This window comes from Tetrao urogallus, assembly GCF_951394365.1.
Source record: "Tetrao urogallus genome assembly, chromosome: 17".
NCBI classification, from domain to species: Eukaryota; Metazoa; Chordata; class Aves; order Galliformes; family Phasianidae; genus Tetrao; species Tetrao urogallus.
In genome coordinates this window covers 1,308,453-1,330,462 of record NC_136830.1, presented here as the reverse complement: position 1 = coordinate 1,330,462, position 22,010 = coordinate 1,308,453, and the positions used below count along the sequence as shown (strand labels likewise).

At 44.8% G+C, this 22,010-nt stretch overlaps 1 protein-coding gene across 2 annotated transcripts in view; it reads right to left on the bottom strand.

Annotated features, from left to right (window-relative positions):
- The window catches only part of ZDHHC8 (zDHHC palmitoyltransferase 8), a gene marked incomplete at both ends in the record, with an annotated part of 82,323 nt that extends 62,430 nt beyond the window's left edge, over window positions 1-19,893 (bottom strand). For both annotated transcript variants that reach the window (XM_079544097.1, XM_079544098.1), the window contains one exon: window positions 19,790-19,893. In XM_079544097.1, the coding sequence (XP_079400223.1) occupies window positions 19,790-19,893 (104 nt within the window). The remainder of the gene's footprint in view (window positions 1-19,789) is intronic.
- Window positions 19,894-22,010: the final 2,117 nt, after the last annotated feature.

The following is a 22,010-nucleotide window of genomic DNA, read 5'->3' as shown; positions in this document are numbered from 1 at the left end:
CAGCACTGCTCTGTGCCATGAACAACTTCTCAGCCAAAAAGTTAAATATTTCCACATCCACAGCTGCGCAGTTTCCCTTCTGAATGGCCCACAAAGAAGTTCACAGAGTAAAAAGCCTTTCTGTACGCCAGAGGAAGAGAAACGCGAGCCCTCCTTCAGCCATTCTACGCAAGATTAAATAAAAGTTTGCTACTATGCAAACCAAGTCAGTCATTTCAAAACACGGGGCTATGCCATTGCTCAGTGGAAAAAGCCACGCCATCCCTGGTACATTCAGTAGGAGCCCAATGATTATTCCAGGCCACGGCACGTTTACATTACACATTCCTGGAGTGAGTTCTTCTTGAAAGCAGAAAGTTGCCATTTCTTTCCTAAAGAAAAGCAATGCTTCCCTTAGCTGAACCAGGGGATGATTGCAATAAAACACCCCGGGTGTGGTGGCAAGCTGCCTCATCAGCACCGCACCTACAAATGAATGAAGTCAGTGTGTCCCAGCAGAGATCGGGTGTGACCAGATCGGACATCATCATCATATCCTGTTGTGAACCCGCTCCTAATAAATAAAAAAAAGGGCCTAACAAGGGGTCAGGGAGGTTTAAGCATTGCTGAACTGCAGCAGAGCTCTGCGTACCGAAGGCAAGGCAGGAAGCGAAGGAGCAGGCAGGGGTTCATCTGCATGCCTTGAGGATGTTAAACGCTTCTCAGAGAATCCTTTCTGAAACAAAAAGCATGCCGACATTTTTCCCCATCCGCTTCTCTTTCTTTGTCGAAAGAGATTAGAACAAGGTTTCTCTGCTGAGATGATACAACAGATACTGGACTTTTACTACATGAAGTACATTAGAGGGAGGAGAGCAGGGATAAGCATGAGAAACTATTCTAAACTCTCCTGAAGTCGAGGCAATGCTTTGTTTAGTTCATTTTGGTATTGAAGATGAGAACAGTGACCAATTATAGTTTGGCTTTTTTTGCTGAAGCAAAAAGAGGTTTGAAGTTTGTTACTGTTTGCATGAAATGTATAAAGACTGAGCTCCAGACATGCAGGAGCATAACCAGAAATCCCACTTCTATTTGAATGGCTTCTTACAATATATGCTGTTTCATTTGCAAAGTTCTCTTTCTGAGAAAACAGAAGCAAATTTCAGTACCTTCAGAGCCGACCCATGGTGGAATTATCCTGCCCTGCCGCACATCCAGCTTCAAGACTTCAGACTCAAAACATTTTACCCATACTTACAGAGAGAACAGAAAGAGGAGCCCCATAAGAGTGAGTGTGATTTAAAATTCAGGGCTGCTTCACAACAGATATTCTTAGTCCAAATGTTCTTTTTCAGCATCATAACAACTTTCAGATGTTTACACTCAATTCAATGGAATAGTGTCAATTTTTGAGGAGTTCCTTAGAGCAGTAATTATCTTTCAAACCAAATGATCATAGCATTTTCTTCCGTTCTTTGGGGAATTAAAGCACACGGTTTGTCGTTCATGCAGCTAGGAGGCTTGGAAGCAACTACCACCAATCCAGACAGAAACCCACAACCCTCTTAATGCAAACCAACAGATGCTGGAATATACAGAGGTCTGAATACCAAACAGTTCTGCTTCCTGGCATCCAGATCTCGCAACAGCAGAAAGAGATGTTGATGACACTGCTCTAGACGGGCACAGGAACCACTTTCCCAGCAGAGCAGCATGCCCTCCTGCTCCGCTCCACTGCTGCCAGCAATGCCCCGTTCAGTTCCTCAGGAGGAACACACCTTTCCAAGCTCACTTTTAAAAGATCCGAATTGCATCAAAACAAAACCCGGGTCATTGCTAAACTCATGTAGCCTTCTCAAACACAGCCCATTTTTTAATTCCAAGAACTTTCCAGAAGTTAATATAATACCCCACGTTTTAAAAACTAAGGCAATCTCACAGCCTGAGAGAAGCACAGCTCTGGCTATCCATATGCCTATGTACACATACACACCTATGGTTTGGTTTTTTTGTGCGTGTTCTTTTGTTTTTGCTAATCCTAGTTAAAAAGACTAGAAGGGAGCGAAAGAAATGAGTGCGCTATGACTTTTAAGGCACAGTGCCTTCCTTGCTTTATTGTGCCACAAGAACACTGATTGCCTGCTCCCCCCTCTGCCATCAGGGACTGATTTATTTAGCTGATGAATAGCTGTGCATGCAAGAATTTGAAATCTCAGTTATTTCTGTCTCAAATAGTTGCTATGCTTGTAATTATTTCAAAGGAATAATAATTACTTTCACTCAATCTATTTGAAGATATAAAAAACCAGCATCAATTTTTGAACTCAATTCCATAAAAACACAACTTATAAAGTCATAAAGGATTAAAAAAATAGCCAAGCTTGTAAAATATTAAACATTCACAGAGAACGCATGGAAGCCTACGGTTCTGTTCCTAAAATATAAGTCTGGTAAATTTATGATACTGCTTCTACACCACATGATCCCCTTTTTTGGAAGCAAGAGATGGAACTGCTCAAGTTAGTCTTGCAGAAATGTGACCACAACAAACTGAAACCTATAATTCTATTTGCAAAAATAGGCTGTGCACTGAGATGAATAGACTCCACTGTAATTCCTGGGGAAGCAAGCATTTTTCCTAATATTTCTGCATGCAGTAACATCACTTACTCAGACTGAGATCAGCTATAATGACTTGGAAATTAAAGTGAAAAAATGCACTGAAACAACTTAAATCAGTCCAAGGCAGCCCAAACTGCTGAATAACCTTTATGTTTTCCCATTTTGCAGATACAGCATTGGATTTTTCACCTTCCTCAAACTAATAATTGACTGAAAAAAAATTAGAAGCAGTACGGCCCCAAGCTCTGTGCTTATTTTTGCAATGTGACACTGAAAGTTCATAGTTGTCATATTTTTCAATATATTGAAGTGACAACCCTGGCAACTTCTCATAAAATTGGACTGCCACAATAAAATTGTCCGTGAATCTTTAAAGTCACTTGCATATAACAAGAGGACCAAATTTAATCTCTTTATTGCTATATCCCCTGTAGGGATGCTGCAGCTTTAAGCACCAATGATGCTTGCTGAGCAGGTAGCTATTAAGTGTTGCTTTTCATTGTACCCAGACAACGTGTGGCCTCAGGCCATATATGTTGCATGCTATACACATTCTGTTCTCCATATAGAACTGTTTTCCTTCTGGGATGTTCTGTTATAATTAACTGCATATGAATGCTTTGCTAACATTAGCATTTATCATTATGACACCCCCTAGGAGTTACAATCTCTCCATCTTAGTCTGATTTTGCAGATAGGAACCCGAAGTTTCACGTGCCTCCTGGAACCCAACTCCTTGGGGATCTTGGCAGTTTGCAGCTCGTGCAAGCTGCAGTGCAAACAATGTGAAGCTGACAGTGCTCAGAGCTACAAGTCCCAAGTACACAACATCCCAGAAAACAAGACTGCAACCGCTACAAGACGAACTAAAAACAGCTTTCCCAGCTCTTTCCTGGCTTTTCACTTTCTTCCCGTCTTGCTCCCTCACTGCACTGAGAAAATGCTTCTGCTCTCATTTCTGGAGCTGGCAAGATCCAAAGCCCAAGTGAAGGGCCTGAGAGAAGTGCCCCCCACTGCCATGGGTACGCAGTGCTGCCCAGGGGCACAGCCCTGCTGGGGGGGTGAAGCATTCAGACACTGTGCTGCTCACTGCAGGGACTTGAAACACGGCCAAATTTAGCAGGACAGATAAAATGTAGCACAAAAGCCAAGCTGCTATCCCATTTCAAGTCCCTGGGGTACTAAGCTAAACATTATTTCCTACTATCAATCTGTTTTCACCTAACCATGCAGAATCCCCCAGCACGAAGAGACTGCTTGACCCAAATGACTGCTTTCACAGAATGAAAAAGAAGGTCTTATAAAGGAAATGTTGCGGATAATTGTGATTAAGGTAACTTGTCACTGCAACCTATAATTTAAACCACAAAATACGGTGCCTGCACGAGGGAGGCTCAGGACACAGCTTGACAAAAGCCTGATCCCAACACCAGCGGTAGCTACAGAGAATGTGGTCCAACACTCTTTGTTGCTGGATGCGCAGCAAACTGGATCAGAGAACACACCTAGATGGAAACCAGCACCACTGTGCCGCTGCAGGACTAGTGCTGGCAGAGGAAAGGGCCCCAGCAACATAAGAGGTTTGCTACCTTTCCCAGAAGTAGCTCAGGGTAATCCCAGTTTCTGCCAGTCACTGGACTACTCCATGCTATTACCTTGGGTTCTTTTGCTGTCACCAGAGCCAGCTCTAGATTCTTAGCTGTGCAGAGAAGACTGGATCACGTGTGCATGCCACATGCACTGTGAATGCTCTTCCTAATGATGACCTCCAAGGAGGATTTAGGAGAGACTAATTAAATAACAGCTTTTTAATTTTTGAAGGCTCAGAGAACGCTACTGTCTCAGTAGGATGAATACTCACAAGGTTAACTGCCAGGCAGTAATAACCCCTGATTTAACCTCTGAGATAGCCAAGGTTCTGAGAAATCACCTTCTTTGGAAAGGCCATTCCTAAAAAAAAAAAAAATCAGTCAACCAAGTTCAGAAGCTACAAACAGATGAACATATTTAGCCTTTCTTGCTACAGAAAAGTTACAATGGATATAAATTTGAGAAGTAGCTCAAGTATTAAAATCCCGTTTTTCAACATCTTAAGCATCATGCATTGTAACAACATGGCCATTCCAGAAGTAATTAAAGCCAACATAAAGCAGTACTGCCACAGAGGGACTGCTGCCCTGTTCCCTTTATCTCCAAAATGTCAGCCCAGCCTTTTGCACATTCACGTGGTGAGCAATAAAGCTGACATCCAGGCTGTTTGTGGGGTTAGTTCTAAAGCAGGCCCCAGGTTCTGCTGATTCAGTGCCTGCCAGTGAAGTTGCCCTTTAGGGCACAGTGGCGACTGGTAAGTCCTACCCAAACTGGTGAGTGAGGAGCCAAGGTTTTATGAAAACTGCAAGCTCTTTGTTGTAATTAAAACACACAGATCAATGGTCACTCATCTAGGTGTACACAGCATCTGCTTAATTAAAAGCAGAAGTTCTTTTCAGCAATCAATTAAAATCAGTTTCATTGATTAAACCAAAAGCATCCCGGCTCTTAAGGTTTTACTATACCATGAAAGCTCTGAGGAGCAAGAAAGGCTCATGCACAGGCAAAAAATACCAAATGTTTTCCATCCCTGGACAACAATTACTTAATCTGAAGTCTCAACTGGTTTCCAAACAAAGCCCTGCTGAAAATAAGTGTGGACCACAATATTTCCAGGTTTATTTTCCTCTTCAAAAGAACAGCTGGCAAAGAGCTCATCAAGAAGCAGATATAAGAAAAGACCAACTTCCAGCCAAGCAAATGACATTTTTCATTAAGAAAATAACTTTGTGAGACTGCGCGTTTTCAGATTTCCCAACTAGAGCGTAAAAGTTGTATGTTGTGCTGGTGTTTGAAGAGACTGCAGGTTACAACACAGGAGCCCCATCCAGGTCTGCCTCTCTCCATGTGCTGCTCACTGAAGGTCCAAGTATCAGAAACAACACGTAATGCTACGCTCTTATTTGCACTGAATATCATGACAACTCTAGACCTCTGCTTTATTTATTTATTCAAAACTCCAAGGGAGAAAAAAACCTACATCAATTCCATTAAATTTTCCAGTATTCCTTTGCACTACCTTAAATCAATAAAATTGCTTATAAAGAACAAGAACTGATGTCAGCAACGGATGCCAGGCAGTCATTTAATTTTTCTAACATGTTTTAAAATATCTAATATGAGATAGGCTCTTTATATAGCTCAGCACATGTGTAAAAATGTTCAAGCATGAAGAGCTGCATTTTGATTTGTCTGAAATACACCCCACCTGCCCTTGGTCACTGGATCACATTCCTCCCAGAAACAAAACGGGATGCAACAGGATAGGTTTCCTCTCTTGCTGACCAAGGCCTTCAAAGGAAGGTTCCTCAGGCATCATCCCTGGGAAGCCAAATCCCATTTCCATTCTGAAACTGCCAATGCACAGTGAAGACCCAAAACAGTGACCAAAGTGCTGAAATCCACCTTTTTGCTCTCTCCTCCTAAGCAGGTTTTCTCTACAGACAGCAAGAACAACTTAGATCAGTCACAGCCCCAACCAGACAGTTGTTGGCATCTGCTGGAGTTTTGTAACAGAACAAGGACACCTTCCCTCCTCACTCTCCAATGAAACCATTTAAACAATCTTCAACCTGTTAATAAAGAACTGAAATGCTCTTCAAAAGCAAAAGCTGAGTTCGCTCCAATAGAATTTTTATGCTTCGCTAACAAATTATTCCATAAGCCAGCTAGACTAAATATATTCAATTTGGGCTTCAGGTATTCAATATATTCCTGGCAGCCACTTTCCTATGTGCTAAAAGAGCTACTACTCCAGTTCCAGTTGTAATTCAAAAAAGTAGCTCTCTAGAACACTGTCATGGCATGATACCAGTGTTTCCAAAAACTGTGAATCGTTTGAAATGCCTACTCTGTGTTGCAATTCAGGATTTAGCTACTACTCACAGTAAGCAGAGTGGCCAAAACACAGAGAAGTTGCTCCAGACCCTAAATCAATTCTCTTCTCCAGAAAGCCTAAGGAGATCATAACTAATAGGAGCTTTTTGTCTGCTAACATTTAAAAGCAAACATGAGATTTTAGAGGCACACTGGAAAACATTCAGTTCCTTCTAAAACTTCTCCGTCTCTGCCAACACAAGCTGCACCAACAGCAAGAAAAGTTAGCATCTGTGGTGGTCTTCAGATTTGTGAGTGCAAGGAAAGAGAATGACAGCTTTTCAGTATCATCCAATTTCAGGGAGAAAGGGCGGCAAGTTCAGCAGTGCGAGCCTAGAGAAAAAGCAAGAGTGAGTGCTGACCCCTGGCAACCCAGGGACAACAGGAACAAGGGGATGTTCAATGGACAGGCAGAGCAGATGCTGCAGAATGGCTCTCACAAACATTTGGGAACCAACTGTGACTTCAGGAAGCAAGTTTGACACAAACAACTCCAACTGCACTATTCTCTGTTCAATGATCAGCACAGTCGTGTTTCAAAATATACTTCTATTTTATTTTAGACTTGAATATTATTCCCTGTACCGTGGAAGACATTCCTATTTAAAAATGCAGTTTCCAAAACTGTCTCCCAGTTAATGAAATAAGTAATTGTGCATCAGTAAAAATGTCCTTCCTCTTGGAAAAGAAGTGGGAAGAAACTAAAACCATTGCATTTAAAGTGGGAAGAAAATCCACTGGCACGCTGAAGAACAGCATACTCACATCACATAAATTTGGTCCAGGAAGAGTTGTACCTCTGTTCCAATAGAAGTAACGCTATTTCCATATAACCAGGTTTCCTGCATCTAAAACATTAACCAGTCTCAAGGCTGACCTGGAATTAGTAATTCACAGGTAGACTGCAAATTGAAATGGCTTCTCAGCATGAGGTCATCAAGCTTGAACACCAGTGAACTAATAGAAATGGTGATGTTCACTAAAGAGAGAACACAGAGCAGGCGCTGATGAATCTAACTGCTGCAGAAGTCAACCAACGCTGCATTAACTGGGATCATTCTCTATCATATGCTTAGGAGCAGTTGTTGCCCAAACTCTTAGTTTGGGTGGTATTAGATAGGCAGCTCCTCACAGCATTAACTGTTAGTGGAAGCCAGTGTCTGACACAAATACGTATTTAGAGAGCATCAGCTTTTTCTATCCAGCTATGAGGCAGTGGAATATTAGAGATGAGCCTCAGCTCATTAGACTGTGCTATAAACATATTTCCAGCAGTCTGTACACTGTACCAAAATAAATACAGGCATTAAAAACAGTTCTTCTGTATTTTTAAAGGAGCCCAAAAAAGGACACTCAAATGGGTTTACACCCAACACGATTCTTCTCATTATACAAGCAGGAGATCTGTGAACTTGTCTATATTAAGATGAAACAACATATTTCATGCACAGATGAACAAATGCCTTTCCTGGATACGCATCCTGTGTCCTTGTGTAACACCATCCCAACCCCCTCTGCAATCACTGCTCACGTTTTTATGACTTCTTCCTTCATAAATTTCCTCTGTATGGATACATATAGAAAACTTCACTAAATCCTCCATCAGAATATTATCTATTACCCCTGAAGAAACTCTTCTTTCAGTTTCTCTTCATGTCCCCCTAGAAAGTAAACAAGGGAAAACACAGCTGGGGTCTGGCTGAACAGTTCTCTGACCAGGATGGCAAATTTGAAGATACGACCAAATGCAACTGCTGATTTTACATGCAATTCATTCCCTCAAGTGGAAAGAAACAATTATTAATATTAATTATTGTTCATGCATCACACTTCTTTATCATCTTAATGATTTCAGTGCTATTACTGAATTTGAAAAAAAATAAGCAATGGATTTACAAGTTCAGAACAGAAGAAAGGCAGACTAACATAACAAAGTCTAATTTCCTCAGAAACCACATTAAAAAAGCAAAGTGTTCAAAAAAGATCCAGAATGCCACAGCAGACTTTCCCTAGTTTCCAGAATGCTTGCGAAGAAGTTGGTATTTTCAAGAGGTGTACAGGTACACAGGGCGAATCTGGCTATACTCAACAGTCATCTTTAAAACAAGTCAATCCTGGGGGGCCCTGTTGCAATAGGACCTCTGCATATCTCGTCCAGTGAAAACCAGCTGAGTAGTTCTCATTAAAGAGATGTTCAGATCAAACCTGTAAATGCCTTTCTCCAGTACTTGTTTTCTCTTGGTACCACAGTAAACTCACCACAAGCAATGATAAACTGTCTACAATAAGTGTTCCAGCTTGTGTCTACATGCAGATTGTGTTTTACAGCCAAGTGTGCCCACTGATAGCTACCCCTGCACACAACGTTCACCAGAAGGCTTGGGCAGTCCCACCAAGTCTCTTGGCACCAGAAAAAAATTACCAAGAAGCCTTGCTCGCGTATCTATACCAGGAATGCAGAAATCACTTCAAACTTCATCATGGGGGAGATGAGCCAAAGGGAAAATAGTTAAAAAGCAGTTTGGCATTATCTCTGCAGTGGGAAGAAGAAAAGCTGGCAGGCTGGGACAAGTCCTACAGGATGGACATGCGCCAGCTCCACTCTGGCAGGGTGAAACACACCGCTGTCACACCGTCCGGGTTTGGAGCCCAACACTGTCAGCTCCTGACAGGTGCAGCATGAGCAAAGGCAATTATGGTGGAGTGCCTCAGGGCAGGAGAAAAGAAAATGAAATACCCTACAAACTAAGCTGGAGCTTTAGTATTTCTGCTCTGGAAGCTCAATTTTTCACAGAATTTTTGAGCTAGCCGGTTTTCCTGACATTAACTGATTACCACTCCTCCTTGTCCAGTCCTCTGTACTCTCCAACAGCAGGTTAGAGCTGCCAAAGCTACTCAAACACTCCCCCAGAAAATGTGTTAACTGTCTCATGTTTTGTCCCCCCACCTACACGGACTTCTCCACAAGCAGCCTCGCAGCTCTCAGCTCTGCTCCCTGGCCCCAGAGGGCAGAGATGTTCTCTGGGAGGTCTGTTCCACAGTTCAGCCTTGTAACCGAAACCCAGCGTTCAGCAGGCGCTAAGAAGGGAGAACGGCCATCTCCTTATGTCTTGTCCATGAAGGGAACAGCCAGCTTGGATGCCGGCAGCCCCCAGCCCGTGACAGAGCAGCGACTCAGGAGCCCAGGCACACGGAGGATACTTGAGTCACATCTGAACAAGTCACGTTTACATGACTCACTGAATCACAGTGGAAGTTCTGAGGAGCTCAGAGAGCTGTGAGCCATCACTGCGCATTCACATTAGACGGCTTCTCTGGAGAGGGTGCTGGTAAGAGCTACTAAAAAAAAAAAAGGTTGATTTACAGAAAGAATTAAGAAAATTTGTTTTCCTCCTTGTTTGACTGACCTGGATGGCTCCACCGAGGATGAAGAAGGTCAGAAGGGCTTTGTTTTGTTCTTGTTTTGTTCTACCACTCCCACTGCCTCACTGTCTCTTTCCGCATATAAAAATTCTTACATAAATAGAACTGCATTACCTACAGCTAAGCTCACATCCTAGTGTTCTCCACAAAGGGCTCTCAGCCTTACTCTGCATGTTGGAAAAAAGCCCACATAGAAGCAAGTTCTCCTGACAGGAACCGCAGCCGGGAGAGCCCACAGCAGAGCAGGGGAAGGTGTGAGAAGGAGCTGCTGAGGACTGACTGCAACCTCTATTCCCCTTCCTCTTGTGCTGCTCAGGGGGACAGGAGGAGGCAGAGGGGTTGGGAATGAAAGAATCAAGTTGAGTGTGCAAAACACTTTTCAGGAACAGCATGGGGTCCTGACACTTGCTTTATAGTGATGGCCCCAGCATGTGGCACAATCCTACCACAGAGAACACATCCAAAATCTGAGGCCATAAAATAGCAACTCTATAGGAAACACTTAAACCTAAGCAGAGGTGCAGTTCTCAGATTACTGTCATCACCAGCTCTGACCTTCCACGCTTCCATCTTGCCATGTCCTTCCCTTGCAGTGCCATACTGAAGGCTGGGATGGAGCAGTAACACATGGAGCACTGAGGAAGCAGCAACTCAAAAGCTTGATGCTTAAGAACAACAGTAAAAGGATACAGATGATCTCACCTGAAGTTAGCCAGGCAGATTCTAGTAATCCTCACTAGATCTTTGAAGAATTGCAAGCAACTGTGCTTCCTTACATGTTAGAGAAACCTCACAGAAAGCAGCCTTACAGAAAAAAAGCAGCTAAGAAAAAGTGTAATTGTTTTTCTCTGGCTTTAAATTCATTCAGACGCTACTCTTTAAAAGAATTTGGGAAAAAAAACTTAAGGAATTGAGAAGGGGAAAAAAAAAGCAAAAACCAGAATTTGTTATGAAGACTATTTACAGTATTTCAAAGCATTGATGACCGTAAAGTGAACAAAAGTGACAAAAAAATAACTGCTGTATTCAAGTGCCATGCTCCTGTGAGAATATGGAACAGCATCATCTGTTGCAATGAAATGTTTGAGCTGATCATTTCTTGTCCTTGGCACTCTGCTGACACACTTTTTAAAGCTTTAATTAAGAAAAGAATCAAGACAACACTACAAATTGCATAGACTTGTGCCCTACAGTCTCTTCTGACCACTAATTTGTGGAGCTGGGGCTCAGCCAACTTCCATTGAATCTGTGCATGGTTTCCAGCAAACTGTCATCGCAGCGGTGCAGTTCCTGATGGGGTGATCATCCACAGCAAGGGGAGCGATGCCAAACTGTCACCAAACAGGTCTGGTCCAGGGTGCCTGAATTCTGGAGTAAGTCATGAAAATTACAAAGTCCAGATGGAAAACTGAGGAATGGAGCATCTAAAGACTACCAGCCACTGGAATGAGCATATCCGCAATAACCAGCGGATGAGAGCATGTCCAGGCATCTGCTGATGGCACAGCGTGCGGATATATAGCAGTGCTGTATGATATATTCCATCCTAAATCACTTCGCTAAATTAACTATTGGATTGAAGTCTTCCTGCTAGCTCTCTCCTCCAAGCAAAATGTTTCTTTCTCCTTATGGTCCTAACCACAAGGATTCAGTTATTTCCAAGAGCAAAGTTCAAAAATTCTATTTTACTTTCTGTTGAAAAGGTCGTCATCCTGTCACAGAACATGATCTGGACCTTGGGCAAGGGAGAGTTCAGTCCTCTTTCAGAAGGTAAAGCCCAGGAAGTGCAGGATGATGGACACAGCTGAAGTAATGCAGTCAGCTGGGGCAATCAACAGCCCTCCCAGGGATTTAAACCAAGTCAGGTGAATACCCAGGAATAATCACTTTGCAGTGAGATTTTAAGTGGCACGTCAGATCAGAAGCATGTTTTAATCCCATCTTTTTAATTATTTTAATACACCTTCACTGAGTTTCTGAACAGGAACGGTAAGCAAGAGTGAGAAAGGACATCAAGGGAGAAATATGAATTATAAGCAGACTGTTTAATTAACTTTCTCAGTATAAACTCTCTTTTTTTATTATGTTATAAAAAATCCTGGTACATCATGACTTGTTCCAGAGAAATGTCTTCCAAAAGATGAGGCCAAACTGGGACTAAAAGACAGAATGTACATTAAAACCTTAAGTTTCCTAACTGAAGTGTTGGCAGGACTCACAAGCACGGAGAATCAATGCTTCATCAGACATGCAGGAATCCACCCATCGTGCATGCACAGTACACTGTTCTGGAGACATATTACAACATATACCATGGTCGAAGCAGCCCAACAGAACAGTAATTCTATAGGAACTAAGAAGAAAGCTGGCAAGATGAGATGCTTTTTTGCAAGCCAAGTGGATTTACACTAAAATATCTTTTCCTCATTTCCAAAGCAGTTTAAGCAAGAAAAATAAATAGCATCACTCTGAAAAAAGCAAACAAAAGAACAAGCATATTCATCACCATAAAATAAAAAAAAAAAAGGGCACCATTCCACTTAACAGGGCTCCACTGCATTCAAGGACAATTACTTGGCAAGCTGACAGACCTCTCTCCCTGTTCACCAGAACAAATTCCGCTTGTGTTTATGAATCAAGTGAATTCAGACTAAGAATGCAGAACTTGGTGGGTAGGAAGACACAGGCCTTGGCCAACCCCTTTGGAGAGGATAGTTTCAACACGGAAAAGTTGTTGCATCAACCCACACAAACCATCCCAGCTCAACAGACAGGATCAGATGTTTCTCTGTATCTCATAACCCTGAATCCTTTGCTCTTATAGCAACGTTAAAAATCAAGGGCCGTGCAGCCGTGTGCTACAACAGCTGTGTCGTTTGGAGGCAGATATCACAGGGATAAAACAAAACAAAACAAAAGATGATGACAGATGAAGAAAAAGTGGGTTGAACAGCCTCCTCCTTCAGGTGCACTCGATGGCCCGAAATTCACACCCCGATATCCTGTGAGGGATGAATTAAAAACACCACCACAAACACCCAGCTAGTAAATGGAGAAACAATGGCTAACTCAAAAGCCCATTTCTCATTTTACCAGATATGAATTATAGATCAAACACAGCAGGCTAGAAAAGAAATCATTAATTTTTCAGCTCTTGAACCACAGATTTAGCTCAATCCCACTGGCCTTTGGAACACAGCGCAAGAAATACTGTTTGGCAAAAGGACTTACCCATGTGGAATGACATACAAATGAAAGTTTAAGCATGACATTGTAACCATTAAGCTCTTAAAGACAGCCAACAAGCTTCCGCCCACACCGACCTCCACCTCCCGCCCTGCAGCGCAGCAGCTGCTGGCCCAGGGCCGCCTGCAAGCCCTGCTGCAGCACGGCGTGGGCTGCCTGCTGAGGGAGCAGCGCTGCTGCTGGTCCTGGCACACCTGGAGAGGCCTACTGCTAGGGAAGGAATCTACAGAGAAAGCTGAGCACGTAAAATGAGATCCCACTCGTGAGGAAAGTAAATAAATAAATAAAAATCGAAAAGGAGCTTATGAGCAATTAAAATAATACCAAATAACTTCCGATAGCAAGGAAACGCTTTTCCAGAAGGAAAAACCTGCCTTCCCCCAGCAGGAGTAGCTACAAAAGTTTTAAGCTGAACCTTTTCATTTCAAAGCACTTCTGTGATTGATGTGAATTTAAATTACAATGATACTTGTTTATAAAAACGTCCACGCATTTGTATTCCCAACACCGTACTTAAGTTGTGTTGATACAGATATTACACTGCATTATTTCCCCGAAAACATGAAAGAGAGCTAATGTAAATGCCAATTTAGTTTTGAGAATCTTGGGAGAATAAGGCTCTGTCTGACTTTATTTGTGATAGCCCTTACACATTTAGGCAGTTTCAACTTTGTTTTGTCAGGCTCCAACTTACACATTAATTTGTTCATTTAAGACCATTCTGCTATTAATTCAGTCTGAGGCTGTACCCAGGACTCCTGGAGAGCAGTCACTTCAGAATGGCACACATGGACCTTCTTTTCAAGGCACTTACTGGCTGGTCAGCTTCCATGAGCTCTTTCCTTCAAAAAACAATGGCATCATCTCATGTGCAGCTTGACAAAAATCTTCATTTCTCGTTCATCCCATCTTAATACTGCTACCTTGCTCCATAGAACTTACATCCAGTTGCCAAAGGGCAGCACTTCCAAATTATGTGACTTCATACAGGATTAAAAAGCATTTTAAAATGGTGCACACGTACACTGCAAACAACTGCTTTGGTGTTCAGCTTCAGGTCTAAAACTCAAGGGTTCTCGTGTTCTGCACATGGCTCCACCGCCCCTTCTAGGTATCAAAACACAGCAGCGTGTGTTTATGAAAGATATTTCATGATTTCACATTTGAGGACAACAAATTCTGCACTTACAGGTTCACAAACAGAAAACCATGGTAACCACTGCAATATCTCTGTTACTGTGCTGTTTATTCTGTAGCATCCACAAACCCACCACTGCCTGTGTAACAGGCCGAGAGCTCAGAAGTTTAGGAACTTTGGACAGTTTTGAAGCAAATGTAACTAATTACATTAGAAACTACAGAAGAACAATTAGAGATTAAGAAATTGTTTTTCTGGATATAGATTACTCATTGAAGAAGAATGCAGCACACAGTTGTGGTGTACTCACTTAAATGAACGACAGCAAACACCACACTGGGATCCCCAAAACTGCCTTTTCTAAAGCAAAACAGGAACCAGGATGACTAGTTTTCCAGCCTATGGCATTCTTTGCAAAAGATGAATACAGAAATTTCCACTAAAAGCAGCAGCATTACTATTTCAGTCCCTGCACCTCTTCCTTCCAACTTCATTGGCACTCCCACTGCCATGCAATAAGCGATGGCCGTTCTCTGGCAGCCCGGCACAACTGAATGCTACACATGGCTCAGCGAGGAAGGAATCAGAAATACACTGATTCAGCTTTAAAGATGCCTCTCCCCATTCCAGCATGCATCTGTTCCATGCCCTTAACCAGTCTATACCACTGTATTGCTTTATTCCAGACATCTCCCACTGCAAGCTAAACAAAATCTGTGGTTTCCCTTCATAGCTCTTGTTCCGGTTGTCCATCACACATCCCATGAAAACACGCACAGAGATTCCAGTGCCACAGGATCCTGAAGTTGATTTCAGCTAAGAAGTACTACCTAACAGAATAAGTTGTTAACCAAAAAAGGTACATGTACAAATAACAACTGCCTCAGGTAGCGAACCTCAAAAATCACAAGTCCAAGGTCACCAAATGTGTCTGTCTTCATTTCTTTTTGTGTTTTGAGGAATAGCATCCCTCAGTTTACACTGCTAACAGCCAAGTAAGCTCCCATACCATCTGAACAATTTTGTAGAGCCTGCTTCTATTTATAAAAGGATACATATGCAGCATATTTGGATAAACACGGATAGCATTTAAAATAGCATCCTAAAAAAGACCTTAAAGAAAAACAGAAAAGCTGTTTGTGTATTCGTGTACAAAGGCTGAAAGGCCCACCCTGGTCTAACACAGGCAGCCTCTCATCCCTATTTCCATACACCCACATCCTCCATCTCTGCTCACTAGGGAAAACAGACAGGACGTTGCTTTCCCTGCATTACCTATTCGGGCTTCAAACCTGGATCTGCACGCAGCGTTCCAAAGGCACTGCGATGGCTGCAGCAGAGCAGAGCGCTGCCCCGCTGCAGGCACCCAGCCGCCAACCGCCCGCAATGAGACACAGCTCCTCTCTCCTACAAGAGGAGAGAATATTCCTGCTGAACATAAACACCATTTTTTCCTCCCTTGAGGAAAAAACTGTATTAGCTCACAGAAGTGCCCTGTACTGTCAGCTCTGCTGCTCCCCGTGGAAGCAATGATAACATTCTCCTGGCTATAGCCAGAAAACCCAGCTCCCTTTCAGCATGAGGAATGATTAAAAAAGACTTCTCACACTTCAGTTAAATGCATTCTCCTGTCCTGCTTTTTGTGTTTTTTTTTTTAATCCTTTATGACAAGTTTTAGATACAGTATAGAATAAAATTACATATCAAGATTAAATTGCCACAGCCTAAAAGGCCTTTGCTTTGGCATAGCAAGAATAACATCCTTTCAGAAGCTGACAAACATGGCCAGTCGGTAAAGCCTTACCTCTTTCAAAGTTAAACTGTCTAAGGAAGCTGAAATCTCTCCTTAGTTTTACATTTTTAAAAAATACCTGTCTTTTTTCCACTGAAAATTACAATTCCCAAATTAGTGTTTGTTTCAGTGATAACATTCACCTAATTAAACCAATGCACGTTTTTGGACACTCTTACTCTCTCCAGTGCCATCCACATGGCTTGGCACAAACCCTGCGTGAAGCTGCTCCTCACCAGTGCCAGAAAGCCTTGGTTTGGCACGTGAAAAAATAAAAGTAATAATAATAATAATAATCAGAAATAGGTTAAGGCTTCAAACAGCAGAGTGTGGTTTAGTAAGAAGGTCCATCAGAGTGCCAGCTGTGTGTGTCTGTGGCATACCCCTATGATTACGTCTCATTGTGACTTCTAAGCAAAATTCAAGTCTCACCTTCAGCACTGGCTGAATGAGTTTTCACTTCAGTGGTGCCCCTGACCCAGAAAACAACCCATGCCATCCTGGTGGAGAACTCAACAGACAGTAGCACAACTCCCATCGCATCAAAGTATTGCACCCTGGTCTTTGTTACAGACACCGTGTTGCTGCCATGCTTCCAAAATGCCCAGCTGACTGCATGCTGCAGAAAAGTCACAACGTGGCCATTACCAGAAATTCATAGCCTACTGTATTCGGCAAAAGACTGAAGAACTTTGTTTTCTTTATTTTCATGACTAAAATAAGCCACAGTTTTTCCATACAACCTTAGGCACCTACACATGCAGGCACTGCACCTAAGCTAAAATAGAGAGGATGCTGGCAATAGAAACAACAGTAAGTAGCACAGTTTGAACCAGTGAAGAGCATCACCAGCTCCAGCATCATCGTTCACTGGGTGAAGTTAAGCTTTATAGCATAATGCTCACTAACAGCTAAGTTGCCATCTCTACTAATACTGCAGTTACACAACCTAAAGTTGGAAAGTAAAGCTGGAAAGTTGACAAGATTCAGGTTCTGTGGATGACCACACTAATGCTTATATCACAGCAGCCAGCAATCCAAGGCAGAAGAGCCCAGACTGGGTTGGAATGGTTTACACTGTTATCCTTAATGAAAATACAAAGGAAGAAAGGTTTTGGAAGAAATAAAGCTCAATGTGCTGCAGCTGAATCACTCTGGATTCTGGTAACATTAAGCAGAATTCTTCCTTCATTATGCCATTTGATTTGTTCCTGTAAGTAAATTAACCTAATTATTATATATAGCACTATGTATGCATTCATTCGCAATGCTTACAGTTAATGCACATTTACTCCCCTACTGTGACAAACCAGACCACCTACTCACACAGCTCTGTTTATTATCAGAGGAGCGCACAGGGGAGCTGAGGGCCCACAACGCACCCGCTCTCAGACGCTTTTCCAGGCAGCGCTGCAACAGCTAAGTAGCTCAGCTCCCCCTCACAGAACCAGAAGGAATACCACAGGGATACAGCAAATGCTGGATAGTCAGCCGAGGAAAAAGAATAGAGAAGCATCTCTCGTGGAACCTTCCCAAATTAATGCATCATACCACTGATCAACACCACCACGACATCACAGTGCACACCATGTATTTCAAACTCCCTTCAGGTGCTACTATTTAGCAAAGTTGTTTGGCCCACAGCTACAAATAAAGATTACGCTGCCTAGATGCCAGCCCTGGCCTCAGGGCGCTTTCCACCCAGCAGAAGGCCCTCACCGTGCATGGCTGAGCACACAGGCAGGCTCAGAGAGCTACTGAGGAACTCGTGCAGTGCCCAGAAAGCACGCTGTCTCCTACTCAGTAAGCAGTTTTTAAAATTATCATTCACTTTTTCCACATATATTAACATCCATTATTCATTTCCACATGCTGAATTTGGTGGAGTCTGTGACATCCCACTGGGCCGATCTGCACCAAAATCTGCTGTGAGAATCCCCTCCTTTGGCCAGTTTCATGCACTTACATATAGATAAGGTCCTCAACAGACAGAGCGGCCTCGGAGCTCAACAACACAAACAAGAAATGAGCAGAAACTCAAGTAAATCATCACCTGGTAAAGTTCCGGCGCTGCGACCAGCAAGCAGGCTCATATGAGCAGCAGAGCTTGAAGCGGCAGCAGGCAGTGCCTCCTCTGCTGCACCACTGGGGTGTGTACCAACAGCAGCAGTGCATGCTGGCACCAGGAAAGTGCAGTCTGCACAGCCTAAAGTAACGGGTCACAACAAAAGGAAAAACCCACCAGGAAAAGATGCTACCAGTACACACACCGCATGCTTTGCTCCCAAGGACAGACATCACTAAAACTGCTCAGGATGAAAAAAACCAACAGCAAATCTGTGCAGATCTGTCCAAGTATTTCTGAATGGACAGGACTTCAGAGACTGCCTAACAACAGTTGCTCAGTTAAGTGTTATTTTCATCACAGACACAGCTTGGCAGCAGCACGGAACGTGTGTCTGGGATGGTCTCTGACACAGTACTAACATTCCAAGATGCACAGGCCAAGTTACAATATGGAGATATCCTAAAAATATCTGATATTGCATGTAATTATTCACTGCTAACAGAGAGCGGGATTAAGTTTGAGATTTGGTAACAGACTACAAACTGTTCCTCCGTACAGCGACAGATTCTGACAGGGACATCCCCGCGGCACCCCGCTGCCATGGCAGGGTTAACAGCCAAGGGCTGCACAGCAGCACATCCATCACAGCCACACGTTCAGAGCGTCACATGAAAAGCAACACGCAGCTCCCGAGACAACCTCAGCATGCACCCATCTCCCCAGGTGCAGGAAAATGCCGGCATTAAGATCCCTTTTTCTGATTGTGAAACCACGTGAACAGAATAAACACAGCACGCTGTGAGCCGAGTTTGTGGCCGAAGGCAACTTGTGTGCTGCGTGTGCCCACGAGGCCCCAGCCATGATGAGGAGCCCAATGACAAGGATGGGTTTATACACATACCGGTTCTACCAGCTGAAACGGTGCGGTATCCTGAAAGGGCTCGGCGATCCCTAAGCGTGAGAGGCATTAAAGCCAGCAGCCAGTAATCACGTCACACTAAGCCAAGAGCACTGCTCGGCGTCAAACGCCGCTCTGATTTAAGAAACCGCTTGGCAAAACGACATCTGCATTTCGCTCTGCATGCTGAGCCACGACACCCGCACCAGAAAGGAGCGCCGTGAAACGCCGAGCATTACCTTACGGCACAACTTAAGGAGGTTAAAAACGCGGCCACGCGCACACCAACACCGAGCCCTCGGCCGCTCCAGCGCACAGCCCGCACAGCCCCGCACAGCCGAACCCGCGCAGCCACCCGCGGCTCGAACCCCGCGCTGGGCGGCACGGCCGGACCACCGCCCCGCAGGGCCGGCACTGCGCTCTGCCATGAGGGGACGCGGGAGCGACAGAAAACGGGGGCAACAAAAAGTTTCATTCCCCCCCCCATCCCCCGCTCCTTCCCTCGAGCAAATCTCGACGCACCCGTTAGCTCTTCGGGCTCCAGGCTCGGTTACATAAAGAACGCACGGCCGGCGGCTCTGGCGCCGCTAACCCGGCCCGGCGGCGGCCGAAAGGGAGCGGGGTCGGGGAGCCGCCGGCCCCCACGGTGGTACTTACGTGAAAACGAAAAATAAAGTCGTCGAACCCACTAACAAGGCGGCCGCCGTGGAGACGGGGATGTATTTGGTCGGTTTAAACCTCTTGCCGGTGCTGCTGGGCATCCTGTGGCTTACACATCACTGAGCGAGTCCGAGCCGGGAGGAGCGGCCGGGAGGACGCGGGCACAGCGGGGCCGGGCGGCAGCAGCGAGGGCCGGGCCGCGGCTGACCTCCGGCACAGGAAATCCCACCCCCGGCGCGGCCCACCCGGCGGATGTCGGCCGCCCCTTCAGGCGGCGCGGGAGGAGCGCGGCGCGGCCGCTCCCCGTGCCGGGGCCGCTCCCCGGGTTCCGCGCGGGGCGGCGCCGAGGAGCTCGGAGGGGCGGTGCGGGCGCTCGGCTCGTCCGACGCGGCGCTGCTCCGAACCGCGGGGCCGCGGGACGGGAGGCGGGCGCTGCGGGCCTGGCGGAGCTCGGAACAGAACAAGAAGAACTGCGGGAGCAAAAACTCAAATAAAACGAGGGCTCTCAGCTTTGCAGAGTTTGCAATAAAACCGAAAGCGTCGGCTTTGAATATGTGGAAAAGCAGAGCGAGCACCGGCCCGAAGGCACGCGGTTACACGAGAGCCGGGCTCTGCCCCGCGGCGTCATCCGGCGCTCTGCGGCGCTGGGAAGCGGCGGCAGCCTGGGGCAGGGCGCTGCCACGAGCCTCGGCTGCAGCGCGCCGGGCGGGCGGAGGCGGGGCGCCAGGGGCTGCGGGGCCGGCAGCTGCTCGGCACCGAACGCCCGGCCCGGAGAAGGCCGGTCCTTCGCCCCGCGCCTAACGGCTCGGCGTTTTACAGAGTGCCGCGCGGTGCTGAAAGCCTTCCGGCGCACGTAGCAGCGCGACGAGCCGAAGCAGGGCTGTGCTCGGGCGGCTTCCGCCCCGCCGCGGCTGGACGCGGGTCGCTGACTGTTGAAGCACGCAGTAAAGCAGAAGACGCGTGTTAGGAGCGCGCTTTGGCCACCCACACGAGTCAGGTCTAAATAAAATTCCCCAGAAGAGCTTGCAGGCTAGCGCTACTTCACGTGTACTGCAGAACTGGGCCACGACCCGGTCTGTGCTTAAAACACCGGTTCTTGTTTGTAACGCTGTACACACAAACCTGAACTTCACATGAACAAAAAGTATTTCCACGAATGCAACTCGCATTGAGGGACTGCTATAGGCTGCACGTTCACCAGCAGACCTCTCGTTGATACTCCGTACTTAAATTCAGTGCTGAGAAGTTACACGAACAATTCTTCCCCTTATCTTCTGGCTCTGAAATGATACATCATTGAAGATTTCGGTGGCATCAGCGAAGCACTGGGTTATTCCCCTTCCTTCTATTTCAAAGCAATAGTAATTTTAGCTAAGTCCAGTTTGGAAGAACTTTAAGGCATCCCCAGGCTGTTGAGTAGCCAGCTCTATAGGACCAGAACGTTCCTCAGCCAAGTGCTAACCAGAGAAATCACTTGTTACCAATCCATGAACTGTAAACATACATAACCTAAGCAGGAAGGGAAACGTCTGAAAATCAGTTAAGTATGCACAGGTAAGGGGGGGGAAGGGAGAGAGAAAGAAGGTAATACAGTTAAATAGACTTTGTCAATACTAAAGCAAACATTAAGACAGGAACACTTAGAATATTAAGGCAAATGATGCTTCCTCCTGTCTTCTGCACAATGCTAGTGAAACCACATCCACCCATGTTGCTGCCTCCATCATGCTCTGTCATCTCCATCTGCCCCACAGGCCAAGAGCACATTCCCAGCAGTTCTTTAAATAAACAGCAAATCCTTTAAATGAAAATTTACATTTATTTTGAAATTTTTAAATGTCATTTCTATCAATTTAGACACAGTTTGACATTATCAGATCAGAGAATTTACAGTGACTCATGGATAACAATTTGGCTTTTACATTCAAATGCTACGTACTTCAAAAGAGCTTTGCTTTGTTATTTCCAAACCAGAAACACTGAAGAACACCCTATTTTGCCTTTCGACCATCTTTGTTAATTAACAGACTTTTAATATCTGCTGTACTTGAAGGGGAACGTGTACAACACTAAAGGAATTACTTTGTTTGAATGAAGTGAGTACCTTAGTTGCAGTTCCACATTTAAGACTACTGGTTCGGTAGCATAAAAGGCAGTACTAAGCAGAAACACAAGTCGTTCTTTTTTAGGTCTGTTTTCCTCAGATAGATTGCAGAGT